The sequence below is a fragment of the Ceratina calcarata genome, unplaced genomic scaffold (assembly GCF_001652005.2).
Source record: "Ceratina calcarata isolate Rehan_Ccalc_2016 unplaced genomic scaffold, ASM165200v1 scaffold84, whole genome shotgun sequence".
Taxonomy (NCBI): Eukaryota; Metazoa; Arthropoda; class Insecta; order Hymenoptera; family Apidae; genus Ceratina; species Ceratina calcarata.
In genome coordinates, this window is record NW_017179735.1 from 102,107 (window position 1) to 124,872 (window position 22,766).

The 22,766-nt window shown below is 41.3% G+C and overlaps 1 protein-coding gene across 8 annotated transcripts in view; it reads left to right on the forward strand.

The window, feature by feature from the left end:
• Ten-m (teneurin transmembrane protein Ten-m) overlaps positions 1-22,766 on the forward strand; it is a 455,606-nt gene that overhangs the window by 83,850 nt on the left and 348,990 nt on the right. For all 8 annotated transcript variants that reach the window (XM_026818666.1, XM_026818665.1, XM_026818667.1 and 5 more), the window contains exon 2: positions 7,068-7,146. In XM_026818666.1, the coding sequence (XP_026674467.1) occupies positions 7,131-7,146 (16 nt within the window). In that variant the 5' untranslated portion in view covers positions 7,068-7,130. The remainder of the gene's footprint in view (positions 1-7,067; positions 7,147-22,766) is intronic.

Genomic DNA, 22,766 nt, shown 5'->3' on the forward strand with positions numbered 1-22,766 from the left:
GAGTTATTGGCCAAAAACGAAAATTTGGAAGAAATTGAAGGGGTACCCCTTGGAAAAATCTCGGAAAAATCAAAAATTTTTTTTTGTTGTTTATTATTAGCAATGTTCTTCCGACGTCTGATTTCTTTTTAAAAAATGCGTTTCTAAAGTGCATCAATTTCTGGGATTGACTGTATAGCCAATACATCTTTAAGAGAATTATTTATCTCGTATGAGTTTTATTATAAAAAAATAAATATAAAATTGCTTCAACAATTTTTTGAAGTATCTAAAAAATGATGTTTCATGTACATACAGCTTACTATTGATTTCAACAGTCCTTTACAACTCGACACCATCTCTCACACTATTCTATCATCCCTTATATAAAGACGTTATGCTACATAGAGATGATTGAATATGCGCCGTGGCGAATTAGCAGCGCGGCGTTGAATTAAATATAAGACTCGTACGGGGGTTGATTCCTTGGACGGTGGTCGCTATTAATGTCACCAACCCTAACCGTGGGTCATTGATATCCTCCCGCGCGTTGGGGTGCATTCTTAATGCATCCTTTTTGCCGTGGCTACAGCTGTACGCCCCTGACGTGATCAGATAATGAAACTGCATCCGCGGCAGGCCCCAATAATTTCCGAAAATCTATCCTGACCGAGTTACCGCCCCTAAATCTATCTACCGCCGTAACGCACAACGAAATCATGTTCCCCACCCACCATGAATTATTCCACCTTTTTTTTCCCTTTAAATCATTTTATATTTCGCTATAAATGTTCGAATAATTGTAAAACGTATGGAAAAATGATTAAGCGACTACTACTTTTCAATTCGTTCTAATAATAGTTAATTAATTTTTACATTAAGTACTGTTCTCGAGTTATACAAAAATCAAAGTAACTTCAGTTGTGTGAATTATTGCACATCCTGGATCGATTTCATTACATAATTCTTTTTCATCGTTCGACAATTATATTAGTCCCGTTCATTATCCGAGCATTACACTTTGGCGAACCATTTGAACGGATCGAACAGCGGCAAATATATTTTATGCTTACGGGATTGGATATCCGATTTCATTTTTTCCGGGCCATCCCGCTCTGTTCGTGAAGCCATTTTAATTTACGATGGAATACTATTATTTCGCCGGTATTCCTCGGTAGGAAGAGAAGAAGGCCGCTTGAGAATTTTTCATCCGTTCGGTTCTCGAACGGCGGCGCGGCAGCGTTACTACCGTGGCAGTGCTCTCTCCTCCGTTTCCTCAATATCTCTTTCCATTAGGATCGCTAATCGTTTTATCATCTCAAGATTAATGGGATCAACGGGACGCTTTTAATTTCTCTCGTCAAGAACCCACCGCTTACGTCAGCTCCTTCGGAGCCCGGCAGACCGAGAGACCGGAGGGAAATGAAATTCTCGTTTCGAGATCCTTTTTCTGCGAACGCGAATAGGAGAAACGCTTATCTCGAGACGAGATATATATATATATATATATACATATATACACGTGCATGTATTATATTGAAATATAGCCGAAACTCCATCATTGACGAAACGATTCTTCAACGTCCCTGAATAAGTCGCGCAAATCCGATTTCTATGACTATCAAACGATGTTGATTAATTGAATCTTATTTCGCATGATGTTAATACGATAAGCGAGGAGAATGATAAATTACTTCTGATATTATGTCATACTTCTGATTAAGATTTGATGTCTACATGATTTTCAGTTACGACATGTTCGTGGAATTAAGACGGAATTATACGGAATCTAATTAAGAACTTGATACAATTATTATCAATGAACGACTCATATGGAAATTTAATATAATTTGAGAAGGAGTATGAATTTTAACTATTACGTGACGCAATGGTATTAGGTCAGATTTATCTTAATCATAATGTATATCAATGTTCCCCAGCTAATTCCTTAATGAAGAAACGAGTCCCAAGGCAGATTAATTACCGTGGATCTACCATGAATCTGCTTCACCGCCGTAAACTGACTCACCGTGAATTGCACCCTGACGAATCGCACGCAATACATATGTATACATCTGCGGACGTAAATCGCTAAGGTAACCGCATTAAGGTTCGTTTATACTACCGACGGGTAGTGAACAGAGTCGAGGAAAATGAAGACGCGGCTCAATAATGTCTTATCATTGTTACTGATTATTAATTAATATTTATGTAAAGTTTCCTGCTCGATTAGTTGGGAATTTTAATTTTTTAATTTTTGAAAAATTCGTTCAGCCCTCGTCCGGTTATTGGAAAATTAATATCAAGCACAATAGCGAATAATCAGAAATAATGATACAATATGAATCCGTGGTTCGATAGTATTTTTATTCTACTCGACTCGATCATTCTTGGTTGATAGTGAAAATGAACCTTTATACTCGTCGCACACCGCAGACCTACCGGTTTCACGGTTGCACTGATGATCTCGCGTCAGTGCTACTTAATGATTCGCCGCTGGTGACTCATGAGCGCGTGGGTGCGAGACGAAATGGCAAAGATTAAATTGCAACTGATATGACCCGTCCATAAATGTCCCAAATAAATCATAATTAATAGCGTCTATAGAATTCTAATAAGTCCTTTTTTTATAAAACTTTTTTAATTAATTGAAGTTCATTGTTCAGAATTATTTTTGGATGAATTCTGTGTTCAATTTGATTTACGAGTGAAGGTATAACTTCTAATGTTCAAATGATTAAATCCACGATTGCTATTTATATTTTTGCACTTCCCCTTGTTTTCGTTATCTGTGATAATTCGATAAAATATAAAACAGTTTGGAAATTGGACGATCGATCACGTGAAGAAACGCGTTAGGGCTGGTTCCTTTAAACTCCGTCCCTCGTTTCCTTCGGCCATGAGAAAGTCCCCGGCTGTACTTTCTCCCTCGTCGCGTGTACTACACAGTTTTTTCTTTCCGCCGGCGGATGCGACGCGTTTTCGGGGAAAAGTTCGCCCGCGAAACTTTCTTTACACTCCTCGCGTTTCCACGGAAGAAAGCGCGCGGCCCCGTGAAAGGAAACGTGCGTTCCTTTGACGAACGATCGCCGATGCCCGTGTAATTTTCGAAAAAGTTTCCTCCGAAACGCGACGTCTGACAAGGGGTGGGAGGGATGACGGAGGTCTCCGGTGAAATGGTGCGCTGTAATTGGAAAGTTAATTAGCTGCTCCAGGGACTGGGGATCAGCCGTTCGATTCTGATCCTGCTTAGACATTTTTTTAAACTGTTACCTGTAGAAATTAATTCGGCGCATCTCTAAAACGAATTTAATAAATATTCTTTTCTTTCAAAATCATCACTAACGTAAATTGTTGCTGGCCTGCATAAACAGTATGGCCAGTTTGGCATTCAAACCACAGTTATAAATAATTCAATACGAAGGCTCCGATTTAAATTCTGCTAAGCTAATTGTAATACATAGAAAATTAATGTGAAGCATAAATAAGAATTAGCTGATGATTGTATTAGATACATGAATTCATACAATGTGAAGATCGTTTCAGTTCTACACGTTAGAGGTAAGATTAAGCTTGGCATTAACCGGGTTTCTAAATTTTCTTCACAATTCCAACACCTATGCGCATATCGATATATCGCTTAATTTTAACAACGCCGCAGGCTTCCATGGATGCATGTATAACGTAAACTCAATATGTACCGCCGCGTTGCCGGGAACGCACGCGCGCTGCTAAAGCGCCATACGATCCGATCTCCTCGGGTACCGGTTCGGGCATCGAATCCCCGACCCCGACACGGCCATTATACGCTCATTTTGGGTTAATACTTGGCCCGATGTTGCGCGCCGGCATCGAACTAACGACGCCGCATCGTGCGACATTAAAATTGAGCACCGCTGTCGTGCCATTGTCCCCCGCCCTTATTTGCGGAGTTCTCGTAGTAAATTATACCCGAGTATTCCACCGGGGATATTGACAGTGACGGTGTCCTTCTTGGCGTTTGTAGAAATGCGAGGAGAAAGAACTTTGCCCAATTATCTGCGAACGCCTGCCCTTTGGCGATTAAAGCTTAGACGTTGAGTTAAGAAACTGATAATAATCAGAAACGTTTTATCAATTTTTGACAATTTTTGTTAATCCTGTACGTGAAAATTGGCAAGAAAGGTGAAACGTTCATCTCAAGTAGGAAAACTGTAAACACACATTTATATTTGTGGCGATGTGATTTTGAAGAACTGACCACTCAAGAAAGATAACCGATTGAATCGAGGTACAAAGCAAGGGAAGCGAAAATTTAACAAGGATAGGTGACAATTGAATCGCGGACTGCCTTTCCTCCTTTCACCTTTCTTCTCTTTTATCGCTGGTCGACCCAACTCCCATTTCGAAAGGTTCAAAGCACGGGTTCTTCCTCCTTTCACCAGTCGTCCTTCTCGCTCTTCGATTTCCTTAGTTCCACTATTCAACGCTTATGTACGTACATCCCTGTTCAGAAGTTCTAAGCACTAAAAAAAATAATGTAGTCACGAACATTGTATAATTAAACATTTAACAATAAAACGTAGGTTAATGACAGTTTCAATGAATTTATACTTAAAATATAAATACTCATGAAAAGATGATAAGACGATCAGATAAGATAAGCAATTATTTAATACGTCTATTAGAAATTCCTATGAGATCTTCAAGCAGCGGGATGCTAACATTGATGTAGAATCTCGTATCGATTTATCTGTTAACCATTCCCTGACTTATTGATAGCAGTGTACGAGCATGTACGTAGATACGTACAGACGGATCGAAGATGGTTTTGATTCATAAAATTCCCGACGCAGAACCCGCGGGCGATATTGGAAAATCTATCGGCGTTTTCTCATCTACTCGTTGGCATTCAATAGAAACCGGACCAAATATTCGGACGCAATTTCTTTATGATAATTCAATTTTTCCCTCGCTCGGCTCCCGTTCGATTCTGACTGAGAGATGGCCAACGGCCTGCTCTACATACCTGACGTACCCCGACTGCCCACTATCGCAGCCCTTTATCCTGCAAATGGCCGGACCGTATTCGCCCATATTGCGAGGATCCGAGCCAAAGAATCCCAGAAGCTTTTCGGAAATTCATTTTCGTTTCGCACGAAAGGTAGAACTCGTTACCTTCTCGCCGTGCTCCATGGAAATTGATCGAGTACCCCGCGAACGTAAGGAAATTTATTACTCGGCTAACCCGGTCTTCAACTTTCGCTAACTTGACTTTCAATGCGAGTTGGAATTGTTACAAGTCGCTTCCAGTTATTCATCGTCTATAGAATTCCGTTATTGTGCTAGAATTATGATTATAAAAGGAGACTGTGTATTGATAGTAGTGTCATTATTATATTATCATACTAATATTAGTTTTCAAACTACAATTATTTGTGCTACGATTTTACTATTCCATTTTATTTGCAACGAGCTGTTCATATAAATGCTTGACGATCGGTCGGATTATTATTGTTATTCGGGAGCATCCCGTACGTGTTCCGTATAATCCATTTCGTATCAATTTATCCCGAGCATATCGAATCGCATCCGTAAGTGCTCCTTCCCTCCTCCTTTTCCTCCTGTTCCTATTTTTCCGCTTCCCGAAGTTTCCCATTATATCCTGGGTTGCCCGGCTTGGAAGGGCGGACGTTATCCGATTATTTCGTCCGGAGCGGTTTTCCGTTCACGGCACAAATGCATTCTTCGATTACCGTTCGCCACCGATTGTATTATACTAACATAAGTGGTATTTGCTAAGATAACTCCGACCACTTTCCTTCTAATTGTCTTCCACCTACCAAGACGGTTTTCTTTTCTTCGACGATGACAAAACAGCGTTTATTAATCCACTGATTCACAATTTAGGAATATTCACTTGATAGATAGTAAAATTGATTTTTGTGAATTCTTACCTAAAACAAAATATTATTCTTATTTATGTATTTATGAATGGCACGAAATTTTGGCTTTAATCAAATTTGGTATTTTAATAGATTTAGTTTATTTAGACAAGGTTTTGTTTTATAATAATTTGAAAATAGAATTTCTAAATATTATTACTTCTGCTTTATGGAATTATCCAATAAACATAGTTTTGGTTCGTATGTTCTGTCTCACTAATTACAAACTTCCAAAAAGTAAATTATATATAATACATAATTGAAATTTCATTTATTCTAAAATTCGTACGGAGTTTCAATAGATTGCATTCAGTATATTCCCTCAAATGTCAAGTGCGCCGGGAATCGTTTTTAGTAGCTGTGTATAGTACAGTTATTAGAGGTTGCAAGTCGTTTCATAAGTTGCTAATTAGCTCGCCAAATTGACAGGTCGTTTGTGGCGGTATTGGCTTAGTTGGCCAATAAGTCCTTTTGGTATATTACGAGAGGTTTAACGGGACCCTGTGTAACCACCCCCTGGTGGCCACTTGTAGTTTTCAATCGGAATTGCACGGTGAAAGAAAGCAACAAAAGGAAACGAGCGGGCGAACGTTAAGCAAAAAACAAATCAATAAGTTCAACGTGTTTATTGCTTGGTACAATTAATGTCCATTGACAAGTTGATACAATACTATAATAAAATATTGTTCATGATGTGATTGATTAAATTAATGCAAGAATAGCAAATGAATATTCCGTCTTTTTATTTTCTATTTTATTTATTTTATTATAAGGAAGTTTTAAATAAATTTAGTATTAAAACAGATTTAAAATATATGAAACTAAATATCATCAAAGTTGGTAATAATAGAAGACTAAAGAATTAATATATTTAAATTGTATTAATTGTTACGAAATTTCTGACTTACAATCAGTGTACTTAAAGCTTTGATAGATTATAAGTAGCTTCTCATCTGATTAAGTTCAATGTTCCCTTCTCCAGCTAAAATATTACATTTATACATCCTTATAATTGCATAATAACATTTCCTGTAAAATATTCACTGCTCCAGAATAGTTCACTAATTTGAAATATTCATTATACAGATATTAAAATAATTGTAATTCCTTTAACGCAAAAATGTCACTTTCAATGTAATTAATAAGGAAACTGATATGTTCCAGGTGATTATTCGAACGATCGCGACTCCGGCCAGGAGTGACAACCGGGTTACATGAAAGAAGGACATGAACTACTCTCAAGGTGAGCGACGTCTAAAAATCGTCAGTTATACTATTATAAATCCAGAGGGAAGTGCGACGTTGACGTTTACATTTAATGTAAGTCCGTGCACACGTCCGCGGACGTGTGCGCGTGTATGCGTAAAATTCGTGGAAGGTTTGTCGTCGTCCGATCGTCGGGGTTCGCTTCGAAGCCAGTCGTAGCGAATGGTCTGAAACAGTTCGGAAATTCACTCAACTAATCAAATACCGCTAAAACCGCTAAACAAGTTAGGTTAGCAATCTACGTGCTCCGAATGGCAACTCCGCTCCGAACTGCTCTGCGGCTGCGAAGCGCGAAAACGCTCGCGACTGCTTCCGCAATCCGCACGCCGCCTCACCCCGCGTCCCCCTGCCCCTTCCCCCTTGCCGGTCCCGTCCCCGCCCGTCTATCTGCAGAATCCCTTAACGAGGGGAAACGACTCGACGTAGACGTGTCCAAGACTTTCTGACGAACAAAACAGTTATTCCGTGGTCCTCGCTGAAAGAAATCGTTCCCCGTGACCGACGACGACGACGTCTGCGTCTCTCGTTAACAGACGGGGAAAGTGTACAACTTTTCCTACGCTTTATTGTGGAATTGTTCCAGTTAAACGCAACATTCCGGAAATCTCAGACTTTTATTTTCTGATTCTGATATTATCAAAGCATACAAAGTTCCGTCTTTATAATTGTAATGAATAATATTATATATGTGCGTGTATACAATATTATAAATCTTATACAATTTTTTATTTGAATACTGCATGAAGAAAAGATGTCGTAAAATGAATACGGGTATCCCGATGTTTTTTTTTTCACTTAAATCAGATGCAATGAACAGTGACGATTGATCCAGTATGAAATCCGAATGAAATGGTCATTTTACATATTAAATAGTGACGCAACGTGAATAGGATGTGTTTGTATTGACGCAACGCATGTAACGTATCCGTTTGCTATTGATAAATCAAAATACAGGTAGTCGTCTTTGCCTTCGTTTGACCGAAATGTAAAATTCAAGGATTTCCGTAATTTTCGTAATTCCGAGAAATTCGTGAAAATTAATCAGTACTGTACGTAGAAAGATTATATCTGGTTTCACGCTGTAAATAATGCAGCTCGATCGCTGAATAATGACAAACGCAATTTTAATACCTAGTCGCTCGTTCGCGTTTTAGTCTTGATGTTCCAGTTTCTAACTCCCTTAAATAATATAGTGCAATGTAAATATAGCCAGAATTACTTATCATTAAGAGGAGTTTTTAAAATAAATCAACCTGACGAAATTGCTTTTACATAAGACTCTTGAATTATTCTTTGAAGTAAAAAATTGCAGAGATCAAACAGTGAAATCAATTAAAACTGAAGACCACCGTCGATCATTACTAGTTCAAATTCAGTTTATCCTGCTATTTATTTAAGTCTGTAAACTATTATGCAAAAGCATCAAGAAGAGCGTTTGCATGATGTGCCCGAGGAATTTAATTTCACTGGGAAAGCCATTATGTAAAAGACCCACGTCAGGTCCCTGGCTAGCAAAAAGTCAGAGACCCAGGCGACTGTGTAAACTGAACGAGTTTTTAATCCCGGAATCATCAAACGCGTTTCGAATATCGGGGTCGCGAGGGTTGAAAAGACACGTGCGGTTAACCCGTCAAGATGTTTTCCGCTGACCCCTTTTGTCGCCTAACCGTTCTCGTTCTCGATCAAAAGGCTCGAAATAGAAAACTCAGTTTCCCAAATAAAATCAAATGAAAGACGTGGTTAAAATAAAATTGAAATTAAATCGTTCATTTATTTCCTAAATTCATACTGAGATTTATTGTCCTATCTTGCAATTTATTAATGACTTAGAAACATGAAAACACTTGTAACTCATAGTAATAATTATTTTATTATCATGAGTGGACGTCAGTGTGTTGATGGATCAGTTTCGTTAACGACGCAACAATTTCATTGAACCCGTCGCTACGTGACGGACGACTGTTTCCAAAAGAATTGGCCTTTCATTCGACGGAGGGGGAGGCCGGTGGGTTGAAGAAGCGTGACTTCTGGCGTCTAGTGTCGATATTGCGCGATCAATAATACATCCCGATTTGGAATATTGGATTGAGCGCGCGTGCTATCGCGACCCTTCCCGAGAAGCGACCCCCGGCAATCGAAACTTCCTTCAGTAGGGTACAAAAGGAGATTCGGGAAAAACCAGCCGAATAGAAGGCAAATAATGAATTTAGTCGCTTTTAAAGTGGTTATTGACGTTGCTGTTCACAAACGCATGAACCCTCGCCCTCTCGCCCTTAACGTAATTACAAAACTCGTCGTTCGCCCCCAAAGGGGTTGTACCTTTGCAAATTTTTTCCTTCCTTCGCCGCGGATGTTTACTCGGATGACCACTTCCTCGCAAAGTTGATCGCAAAGTTCACGCCGCAAGACCAAAGGTTAAATTACTGCATTTCGTTCTACCGATATTTTGTTCACATCGAAAATTCTATTTAGTATTTATATACTATTAGCGGCTGAGGTCGATTATCGGTATTTTGGCTTTACAAATTGGATTATTAAACGTTCTGCTGTTTTATATTCATAAATCGTTATGCTACTACGAGATAGTATTCATTTACGACAGTTGATAGAAACAAGCTTTTTTCTTCGTATAAAAAGAAAAAGAATCTCGGCAGTTTCGAGCCTTTATGAAAGGAATAAAATTGAAAGAGGCACAAGGGATGGGAGCGGAGCAGCATCGCATCGCCGGGAACTATCCCGCTTATGTATTGTAAATACCATGTAATCCGTTGACCTCTCGAGCGACGGTCCCTTCATTACCAGCGCGGTTGCCATTGTTCCGTTGCTATAATTGAATTCCCAAGGCAGCCGCTGGCAACCAATCCTCATCCTCTCCCGGCGTCAGCGATCCCGGAGTACCGTCGCGTCGATTCCACGTCGAAACTCTACGAGATCCTGATTTACCCCATTCAGCCGGGAATAATGCGATATCCCGACCCCGAAAGCCACGTCTTCGCCTCGCCTCGCCTCGCCGCTCCTGTGCGGAGTCATCTTAGCCCAGCCCGGGTCTTAAGCTTCAGTCTGATCTCGTGCACAGTCGATTCTAAATGTCCGTTCGCTTCCTCGCTTTTCCGCCCGTCGAACGTGATTTCCATGCTGAAAACGAACGCTGGACGTTTTATTCAACGCGACTCTGTATCTGATAAACCGGATCCGAGGCTAATTAAAACGTGGGTCGTAATTTCGTTCGGTCTTGAATGAAACTTGGCCAGTGCAAATTTAGGCTGGATGTTTTATGGTTTTCTTGTACAAAATGAAATTAGAATTTGTCCATTAATATCCTAGTGTCGAATTAATTCCTATTAGCAATGGTGTGAGAAGAATTAGTCATAAATAGTTACCGGTACTTTTATTTAACACGTGTACTGTAATTAGAATCATTTTCTAACAGTGGATGAACTTGTCATTGACCTGCTTTCGTTAAACTGATTGATACAGTGCTGTTCACTTGGACAGTCTCAAATAGTTCATATATACGTATAATCGAGTGTAAGAAATCCTATATACTTGTTTCGATACAAACATAAAACTTTTGCACGGACTATATCGGTAAATCCATAAAAACTGTGCGTACGTCGTTTGAAATATATCTGCGAGGCATCAAATTGACACCAGGCAACGTCGGCGTGGCCGATGAAACGCAAATCCGCGGTGCGGTTCGCGCAGTCCGAATCGAACATCCGCGTATCCTTCATCAGGAGATTGACGCTGCGCGGCGGCGGCGGCGGCACAGCGTTTACCTCGGAGTCATCGTGGACAGGGCGCGAGGCGCGAAGGGCGCAGCTCGGCCCTCCTGTCTCCGTCATGACTGATGACCGGTATTACGATTTGTCAATAACAATTGTCCCGGGTCTAACTGCCGCCGCGCGAACTGCAACTGATGGCACAACATCGATTGTTCGCGTCCGACCGACGTAACTGTCCGCCAGGACTGACCCATAACGTATCCGTGGACCAAAAATCTGCCGTCGACACCGCCAGACGACGAATTCCACGGAACGCCTCTGTTGTTCGCGCTAATGTGCTCAGATCTACGCGCACTCCGATTATTACTCGCTGTTCAACGCGGAGGGTCGTCGTCATTTTTTTGGACTCACACTTTGCCTTTGTCGCGCAAGATTTATTATTATTACATCTTTTAATATCATAACTTACTAGATATATTTAAAATTAGAATTGCTTTTGATGTTTCAAGAAGCATTCGTTCATTGAATTACAAAAGAATTGTATGTTCGTCTAAAAAAAATGCTTTCGCACTTGACTGATGTCGACGATTAAAAAATGAAAATCACGTGGACAATAATTCGCACTTGGTTACCAAAGAATAAAGCAAGAGTGATTCCACTCCATCAGAGCTTTTTACAAAGCCGTTGAATTTTCTCGGTACAGCGTTGACGGACGAAATAAAAGAAAAGGATTTGATTCGTGCCGGTAGGAGACTAGCGTTGTAGTGTACACGAGCGTAGGAGGGAGGAAAATGGACATTGATTTTAAATAAGAAAGCAATGCTGTCGTCTATTAACCCGAACGATCCATTATCCGTGATGGACGACACGAACAAAGAGGATTAAAATCATTCGTCTTCCGGTCAGGGAAAAACCGCAAAATGTGTGGCCTCGCGAGGTTTCCGCAGTTGGATACTTCCTTCCTTCTTTCCTAATGACTGTAATAAAAGTTTCTTCCACGAATTACGTATATTCAGCAACTTCAATAAAAGTGTTTCAGCTTTTGATACATAATTTCCGATCAATTTTCATAAATGATATGAAAATTCATAATAAGAACGATTCAATTTTTCTTATATCGAACTGCGATTACATTTAAAGAATTTGTAATGCCGAGGATATAAAAAATTGGGTCACACGTATAATATTTGTCGTTTTCTTTAAGATTGGCAGATACGAAAGTGGTGACGTTTATATGAGCGCACAGATAAATTCTTTTCAATTTATCTTCACAATTTCCTGGTTTGGCTTTAAGAAATAATATATAATGCGTCGCCTGAAATTTTCTTTTCACACGGTGAAAGATCGTCGCCTCGCGATTGTCGCCTCGAACAGTGAATGTTTTTTCTCGCAGCCGGCAGCCTCGGTTTTAATTAAAAAAATCCCCTCGCTCGTTACCAAGGGATTTTCACGGCTTCTTTTTCAGCCAAAGTGCCATAAGTAAATAGCGGAAACCCGGAGAATCGCGGCTTATCTTGTCGCGGTTACAAGGAGTCGCCGGAGGAAAAATTGCGCGCCGCAAGAACCACTTGTGAAATGTGGAACGAACGATCCAACCGTGTACATGCACACGTGCACTATATACGACGTTCGCGTTGCAATCGATAATTAGGACTGACGTCGCGATACAACGCGTTCCGGAAAGAGGGTCAGCCAGATGTCTATCGCGGGATTCGCGTTCCATTTTATACGGTTCGCGTTCGTTACAGCGAGTTCAAGAGGTTAGATTCTGATCAATTAAAAAACGTTGTCTGGCGATTCTTATTTACCTGGCAACATGCAATGAAAATACATGCGATTTCAAAATACGACACCAGCGATTGAAGTTAAAACGTAACACGATTTACGTATTTGAATAAAAAATGCTTGTATTCATTATTGACGAACGAAACGAGTGTTTCGAGCAATTTAAACCGTTAAACGCGTTTTTCTTATTAAATTGTTTATATCGCGAGGAGGCGTGAAAGTGAATCGATAACGGAAATTGAATTTGATCGCCGGCGCCGTCGCGAGCTTCGATTGGTGGACAGTGCCACGTAAAGGAGGACGGAGAAGGAAAACAGGAAAGACCGTGGGTATTGTGCATCGCAGGGGATGTTTGCCCCCTGGTCCTGCTCGATCTTTCCCTTTATTTTTATTTTTCACGGCGAATTTATCGTTCGTTTACTCACAGCTGTAGCAGCTCGCACCACCGTCGTCGCCGTGGCTGGCTGGTAGCCTTGGGAGAAATTGGCGAGTGTCCTCTCTCGTGCTTTTCCTCGACCATACCCTTTTTCCTCTTATTCTTCTGCAATCCAAGATTTCCCGTCCTCGTTCCTCCCCCGTATTTTACTCCCTGGTCAGAACGTTGTATCCGGCGAGCAACGCGCTGGTAAATACGAGGACGTACGAGCTGTGGGAATAAAATATAAAAGATGGCCCGCGGTGCACAATTTTCAGATTTTCAGGCGCGACCTTTATTCTTTCTCCCTCGTTTTGTCCGCGTATTATTTGCGCTGAAAATTCAATGTCTTAATAACGAAGCTTAGGAAAACTTTTCCATTCTTGGCGCAAACTTTAAAACTTTCAAACAGACACGTCTTCTTTCGTGTATATCAAACTCTGATACGAGCGGGTCAATTGAGCCGAGATCATCGCTTGCGAATTAATTAAATTAGCATGCGACCACCGGTGATTGAGACTGGTCGCGTCTCAAAGGAGGGGAGATTAAAGAAAGAGGCGAGCCCAATTTAAATTTGAACAAGCAACGGGTAATCCTTTCAACGAACCTTTCTTATCTGTGAGTAAAATTTTCGTCGACGATGGAAAATTGGAGAAACGAGATAGGTTGCTCTTTGATGAATTACGTAGCGGTTCGGTGAGCGGGTGGTTGGGGGGGGGGGAGGAAGGCGAGGCTATATGTATGTATGTATGTATCCGGCAAACGGGCCACGAATTCCAATCGTACGTAAGACTTCGTCTTACTTGCCGCCGGTTTGTGACGGAGAGGACACACGCCGCAGGGTGGAACTTAGCTCAGGCGTGATCCGGCATAATGCGAGAGCAATTTGGTGAATGGAGTTAATTCAATAGAGGCTCTCGAGCACGCCTCCGGTTCTTGGCCTGGCCTGGCCATCGGAGCAGGGCATTTCTGGTGAACGTTAACCTCCTCCAGCGGATATATCCGTCGCTTCTTCGTCCGTTCAGAGGGACGGCGAGCACGAATCCCGCTTTTTGCCGGCTTAGTTAAGCGTAACGTTGCCTAAATCAGGTGTAATTGGAAGGAATAAGGGACGACCGCACGCGGCCATCCCGCGTTTAATCTTCGGAAACGTTCCTCTACCTTCTTATTCGCCGACCACGATTTCAGTTTTATTGCGAAGACGTAAACGTGCATGAATGCCGGTAATGATAATGAATGACGCTACGCGAAGTTGCCGCCTGCAACTGAATGGAAGACTTGAATGGGATTTGATTGCAGCCTCGAATGATCTCTTAATTAAAGTATTTATAAAATATTTAATATTTGTGCTCCGAATACACGGTGTAATAAATTATTTACTCGGATTCACTGTCATATAAGCATCCACTTTTGAGTATGTATACATTCTCAAATCCTACTGAGAATGAAATTACGTACACATTGAAACGTATCAATACGAGCAATCAAACTTTAGAAAAAGTCTATTCAAAGAAACCACGTGGCACTTTTTGATTCGCCGAACGACTTCCACAGAGAAAAATTCCTGGCGGGGTTGACAAGAAGTTAGTATTATTACCGTCATTGCCCGGTGTAACGTGTCTCAGGTACGAGAGTTAATTTACCGGCTAACAATCCTTTTCAGAATTTAGACACCCATTTTCGGTTCCCCTCGCGCGACGATTCTTTTTAAACGTGGTGGTCAAGGCACGTGCTCGAAAATGAAGATTTGTGATGCGTACTCGTTCAACGGAAAATTGGCAATGAAAGAGTACGTGCAAATGTTTCCCTGATTTTCTTCCTTCAGAGCACTAAGAGCAGAGGAAGGGACATAAAAAAACGTATTGCAATTAAAATATAAATATCGCAGCTTCTTAGCGCGTCGGGAAGCTACAGATTTCCTTTGATGTTTCTATTCATTACTTCATACGATATTTATTAAGGGAATGGCGGATACTCGTGCTGTTTATGGTCGTTTTTTCAAATTCTGAAGTGTAGAACTTTACAACCATATCTTTTACGCGAGGCAAGATAACGCTTGTAAAATGTTATAAACGGAGTTTATAGAACCCGAAGTTCGCATCTCGGTGTAACCAAGCCTGTGGAGATTTATTTACAAAGTAAACAAGTAAGAAACTTACCTATGCTGGGTACATTCTATATATACCTTACATACATTATTCATATTTACGTAGTGATCAAAGTACCGGCTCCCTGCATAAATATTTTCCCCTACGCGGTAAGTGTAACAGATATCAAATTAAATTATATATCTTTGCTGTTTTTTTGCATATAATGTCTTCTGGCTATTTCACGTAAACACAAATAAGGATGTTACAGAAAGGTAATTAGGAATCACTAAAAAGGAATTAATAAATCAGGAATTAATAACAAATTTTTAGGAATTAATAAATCAATTTCACGATCCTTCAACGTCGGTTACTTCTATAAAGATATATAATTTCGTCTTGGCATAACTATTCGGGCGAGACTCCTTTAATCGAGCTTCGTAAAGATCGTAATTATTTTATTCGAGGAAAATGGGCACGACGGATTCTTATTAAGTCATTGCAGCTTATCAATCTGTTAATGCACAGCGGCCAGGCATTCTTTACGACCGTCTCGTGAGTTACGCGCCGTTGAGGTGGGTCCGCAGTTTAGGTACGTAATGAAATTTAAATGGCCACTGGTCTTAAATTGCTGCCACTCTACAGGGTCATGCTACGAGCCCTCTTATCGGACCAACATACGCGTGCTCCAACTAATCCATTCTTTTTAACAACTCATCGTCGAGTCTTCCAGAGGTCTCTGAATTAGCTTCTTAATATTGCATGTGAATCGATCTGATCAGGTTAATAGATTATTAGATTGGCCTGCTCTAAGGTCGATTTCTATTTCTCGTTACGAAGATTCGGTTCTTCCGATATTTCGAATACTAAAATGAAAGAGAACTAGAAAACGGGACAACCTATTTGACGGAAAAAAGAAAATCGATCGATCCCTCGATACGGTAATGTTATTCTTTCGTTAACGAGGCGGGGGATTTCGCAAAACGAAATAGAAGTAATCCGTAACTGGAAGATGGCCATTCCGTCGGGGCGAATCGATCGTCATGATTGAATCGGTGGATGAAAAAAAAAAAAAGGGACAGGAAGAAAATCGGCGTGTTCGAACCAAGTTCGTTCGAATATTCCGGCACAAAAGTTTGAACCAGTTCCCTTGTCCCCGTGCAATTTTTTGCTTCGAAAACAACTCGCGCTCTCTGCACGCTTCCTCTTCTCTTCCTCGCTCCTATTCGAGCTCGCTGCCGCTCGTTAGTTTTCCTTTTTATTCGCTCATTACCCTCCCGTCGGTTTTCGCCTTAATTTCTCTTTGCCCGTTCACCCTCCTTTCGCAGTGTCCGACCTTTCTGGCCGCTTGACCATTATTTACACCTAACCCCGAGGCGGGGTTGACAAGAAGTTAGTATTATTACCGTCATTGCCCGGTGTAACGTGTCTCAGGTACGAGAGTTAATTTACCGGCTAACAATCCTTTTCAGAATTTAGACACCCATTTTCGGTTCCCCTCGCGCGACGATTCTTTTTAAACGTGGTGGTCAAGGCACGTGCTCGAAAATGAAGATTTGTGATGCGTACTCGTTCAACGGAAAATTGGCAATGAAAGAGTACGTGCAAATGTTTCCCTGATTTTCTTCCTTCAGAGCACTAAGAGCAGAGGAAGGGACATAAAAAAACGTATTGCAATTAAAATATAAATATCGCAGCTTCTTAGCGCGTCGGGAAGCTACAGATTTCCTTTGATGTTTCTATTCATTACTTCATACGATATTTATTAAGGGAATGGCGGATACTCGTGCTGTTTATGGTCGTTTTTTCAAATTCTGAAGTGTAGAACTTTACAACCATATCTTTTACGCGAGGCAAGATAACGCTTGTAAAATGTTATAAACGGAGTTTATAGAACCCGAAGTTCGCATCTCGGTGTAACCAAGCCTGTGGAGATTTATTTACAAAGTAAACAAGTAAGAAACTTACCTATGCTGGGTACATTCTATATATACCTTACATACATTATTCATATTTACGTAGTGATCAAAGTACCGGCTCCCTGCATAAATATTTTCCCCTACGCGGTAAGTGTAACAGATATCAAATTAAATTATATATCTTTGCTGTTTTTTTGCATATAATGTCTTCTGGCTATTTCACGTAAACACAAATAAGGATGTTACAGAAAGGTAATTAGGAATCACTAAAAAGGAATTAATAAATCAGGAATTAATAACAAATTTTTAGGAATTAATAAATCAATTTCACGATCCTTCAACGTCGGTTACTTCTATAAAGATATATAATTTCGTCTTGGCATAACTATTCGGGCGAGACTCCTTTAATCGAGCTTCGTAAAGATCGTAATTATTTTATTCGAGGAAAATGGGCACGACGGATTCTTATTAAGTCATTGCAGCTTATCAATCTGTTAATGCACAGCGGCCAGGCATTCTTTACGACCGTCTCGTGAGTTACGCGCCGTTGAGGTGGGTCCGCAGTTTAGGTACGTAATGAAATTTAAATGGCCACTGGTCTTAAATTGCTGCCACTCTACAGGGTCATGCTACGAGCCCTCTTATCGGACCAACATACGCGTGCTCCAACTAATCCATTCTTTTTAACAACTCATCGTCGAGTCTTCCAGAGGTCTCTGAATTAGCTTCTTAATATTGCATGTGAATCGATCTGATCAGGTTAATAGATTATTAGATTGGCCTGCTCTAAGGTCGATTTCTATTTCTCGTTACGAAGATTCGGTTCTTCCGATATTTCGAATACTAAAATGAAAGAGAACTAGAAAACGGGACAACCTATTTGACGGAAAAAAGAAAATCGATCGATCCCTCGATACGGTAATGTTATTCTTTCGTTAACGAGGCGGGGGATTTCGCAAAACGAAATAGAAGTAATCCGTAACTGGAAGATGGCCATTCCGTCGGGGCGAATCGATCGTCATGATTGAATCGGTGGATGAAAAAAAAAAAAAGGGACAGGAAGAAAATCGGCGTGTTCGAACCAAGTTCGTTCGAATATTCCGGCACAAAAGTTTGAACCAGTTCCCTTGTCCCCGTGCAATTTTTTGCTTCGAAAACAACTCGCGCTCTCTGCACGCTTCCTCTTCTCTTCCTCGCTCCTATTCGAGCTCGCTGCCGCTCGTTAGTTTTCCTTTTTATTCGCTCATTACCCTCCCGTCGGTTTTCGCCTTAATTTCTCTTTGCCCGTTCACCCTCCTTTCGCAGTGTCCGACCTTTCTGGCCGCTTGACCATTATTTACACCTAACCCCGTCCAACCCTCGCCCCCCCCCGCCGCACCCCATCCCGGTCCTGTTCAAGCTCGATTGTATCCCAAGCGTAAATAAATGACCCCGTGATTTTTAATTGGACTCGGGGCCGGGGCTCTCGAGTTCTTCAGAATAAACGAGCTGTCCGACGAATAAGATCACGACGGAAGTTGAAGAGGGCCAGCGGCGGCCACGTCGATTTTCCCGTTCTCAACTTTTCTCCCTCGCACCCGCGAGAAAAAATAAACCGAACCCCTGCAATCGCATTAGCCGGCTACATGGGCAGTTCCAATCTTTTGTGTCGATCCTTCCCGCGATTGGTTTCTTTGTGCGGTTAATACGAAGCGTACCCGTAATTTTTCTTGCAATTTTGTATTGGTTATAATATGAACAGATTAATCTAAACATACTTGCTTTATCGTTATATTTGATTTAACAGAAGGCATAATGATTCATCAAATTCAAAATACATCAGGAATGTGTCGCAATTAAAAACCGCTATGAGTAGCTAAGAAATTGTGAAAAATGTTGAAAATTCCGTTTGGAATCGGCCCGTAAATCCCGGTGCAGCGTACCGGTGAAATTTCCCCGGTTAACACCGGGAAGCGTACGCGCGTGTCGGTTTCGAGACGTGAGTTGCCTTTCGCGGCAGGTAACGACAAGGTTCGTGCGCCCGGCTATACGCTCCAGCCACCGGGATCGAGTCAGCGAAGAATGTTAAACACACTGTATATACACCTGACGTGATCGCGAGCTAGAACTCTGACCTAGTTCCCCCGGAGCGATAAGTACCGCGGGGGTTGCTACGACTCCGATGCATGCTCTTTCAGCCGGATTATGGTCTTACAGTTCTTAACTATAGAATCAGAACCGCTCGATACATAATTCTGTTTCAGTATCAGTAGTAAATCCAAATTAATTCAATACACCGAAGTGTTAATCCGACATGAATTACGGCAGGTCTATTTGTCCGATAATAATATATATATATACATATACATATATATATGCTGTTATTTATTGCTTGATGAGATAGCGAATAAACGTGCGAAATCAATTTCTCAACTCATGGAAAATTAAAATATATTTTTATATTATATATCTTGTATTTTGATTCAATAGTTTAATTATAATAATAATAATAAGTTGAGAATCATGACGATGTAATCCGGCAAATTTTTCGATCTCATAATACACGTTATACATACCTGAAAATAACGATCCTAATTCCTAATACGATGACGCGGCCCTAATTCGAGCCAGGCAAGAAGTTCTATGCACTTATGCGGATAGAATCGGGTTCTCGCCATATCCCCGTCCCCGTCGCGGCCTTCCTCTATTCCTGGGTTCCCCCGACTGGCGTTCCACCACTTAGGAATACGTTAATTACTCAAAGGAATTCGCCCGGGTCGGCCCTCTTTAAGCGTTATCAAGTTTCACGGATTTAGTAGCTACGCGTCACGGAATCGTCGCTCTGGAAACGCTGATGGAAAAAAGGAACCGTTAAGCGCCCACGCGAGAGTAATTAAAACTTTAAGAGATTCCTAACCGAACCCCTCGCCGAACGCCCCCGCCCGGGCGAGGATCAGTCTTATTATAAATGAGGAAAAGTGAAGAGCACTGTAATCCGTGAAATCTCGTTGCTTTTTGAAACGTTAACGCTGTCTGCCAGTCGACTAACGACCGCGATTACGCGATCCCAGTCTTTACTCACGGTGACAACGGCTGTCCCAGTCTGTCGCGTTATTTGCTTTGTACTTCAAACGAGTGACATGCTTTTAATCGTCAATTTTTCGACTACTCTTGTTCATTATAATAAAAAGCAGAGGGAAGTGAAGAGATCAGCTCTTTAGCATGTAAAAATAATGAAAGAAATTCATCCCTGAAAAGAGTTACTGCAATTCCGCGTCCCGTGGCATGAAAAGGATTTTCAGGGATTTCAGAAGTAAGCAGCTAATTGAAATATAAAATGAGAATATTTATCAGACCTCATTTCCTACAAATATTTTATTTCGTATAAGAATCTACGGTCTAATAATATGCATATAACAATAGTATTTTGAGGAACCTCTCTATTGATAGGCTTGACAATAAACGGTGGATGAGGAATCGTCCGTACTTTTCACCGATGCAAATTGCGTACACACTCGGGCTGGTTCGATTGTGAGAGCCGAGGGCCGCGTCCGCGTGTTTGCACGGCGATTTTCGAAAACGTACGCGGCTCAAAAGCAATCTCGAAAAGCGTTACGCATTAGCCGAGCTCCGGTGATAATGACACTTCGGTTTCGCTGCGTCAACTTCGGTTAATTGATTCGTGCCGAATCCCGTTCGGCTATTGTCACACGGCGAACGACGACCTCGGATCGCCTGCTCTCCTGCTTTGTCGCAGCGAGCTGCGTTTAGTCGCTGCGCAACGCGCTATTTAATTACAGAGATGAAATGCTACTCGGCTTTTGAGCAACAATGGATAAGATGTATCAGTACGGAACAGTGGAAAGCTTTGAGCAGGAATTATTATTGTAGCAACGTATAATTGTCTCTTAAGCATTTTTGGAATTGGGAGTTTATTTGTACAGGGAACAGAAAATAAATTCCAGGCTCAGTAGTGTAAATTCATAATTAGTCAGACAGAAGCTGGCTTGTTACTACTTATTATTATCTGTGATTAAATTAAAACCAGTAGTACAGATCTATAATCTCTGAAATCTCTGAAACATTCAGAAAACGTAGCTTTTCATTTCATGTATCATAAAATAGTCAGATTTCCAATAGTATTAATCGTTATTTTCAGACGTTAAGTTACGAAACTAGTTTACATTTAGAATTCGTGATAAAACTGTGTAACGCTCTTACACCATCGCAGCGGTACTTTTTCCATGAAATGTCGTAGTTTAAAATACATGTGCGCGTTGGTAAGCAGCTTTGTTTTCCTGAAATATTTACCGACAATAAGGCGATTCAATTTTACGGCTGCGTAATTCGTTCGGTCGACGCGATCCAATCGATGGATCCCCGCGAATCGCGAGCTTTCTACTGACCCAAATCCACGGGAAAGGAAGAAACGAAACGCACGGTGGAACGGAGAGGGGAGAGGCGCGTGTACGCGGGGCTACAGTTGGCAATCTGCATATCGATTTCCCGAGGAAATGCGTTATTCATGGGAAAACGGAGTCGTACGTCGTGGAAACAGAAGCTGATACGCGCGATCACGATAGCCCGCGCAGAGCCCATTTGAATCAGCCGGTATCTTACTCTGTCAAACGCGAAACGAAAAGACGTCTCCGGGAGAATTTTCTTTAAGGGGACCGTACAGTTAAATGCAAACGCGTCGTGAACTATGTTTAAGATGATCTATTGCTAAATCGCTGGCACTGTGCCAGGCAATTCCATTTTTATAGCCTCGCGAGTATCAACATCCTTCAGGAATAAAAGTAAACGATAGTAGTAATCACTTATACTTGAAATAAAATATTCTGCTACAATATGTAAGATTTGCCAAAAATCTAACTATAAAATGAGGAGGGTGGCGAACGGTTTAAATAAAACTCGTGGGCGTAACAAAAATACTTGGTAATCGTCAAATATCGCATTTATTCACAACGTCTCAATACTAGGACGGCTGTACCAAGAGTGCCTCTTTGGCCAGACCTTTCGGTTGTCCTCGGACCTCCCCCATCGCCAGTATGACCTTCGTTCTACGTTTTATGGGTCTTTGTCAAGTTGTGTACCCTTAAAAGGCTTGCATCGTTGGACGCAGTCACCCCCACTCTACTATGCGTTTTCGAATTTTCTTACAGGACGAAAGAAGAAAAGGAAATCTTTTGGAGTTCTCCTTTCGATCAGCGATTCGACGACGTATCAGTTCCGTCACAACTAAACCGCGGATTTGATGCGTTCGCAGATTGCAGATACATCGAGAACGCGTGCGAAGCATGAACAGTTTAACGCTCATGGTTGCGCAACGTGGATTTCATTTTTCTAAATGAAAATCCTAAGTCTAATTATAGTTTAATCTGCTGAGCCGCATGATGCAATTTACATTGGACGACGTCCAAAGAAGGAGGTATCGTTCAAGGTGCGCCAAGGAACTACAAATGTTCCGCATTCATCACTTTCCTCGCACCGAGAGTAAACGAAACTGTATACGTTTTTTTCTCGCGTATCCTTACTTTGTAGTCTGTTAACAGCAGTGAGCCGTGGAAAGTCTCACTGAAGCGAAACCGCTTTATCGGTCTGTCCGCGGAACTACACTTTGTGTATACGTATGGTCGCGGTGGGTATCTCTGTGGTGACCTCTCTCTATCAGTACCCGCGTTTCC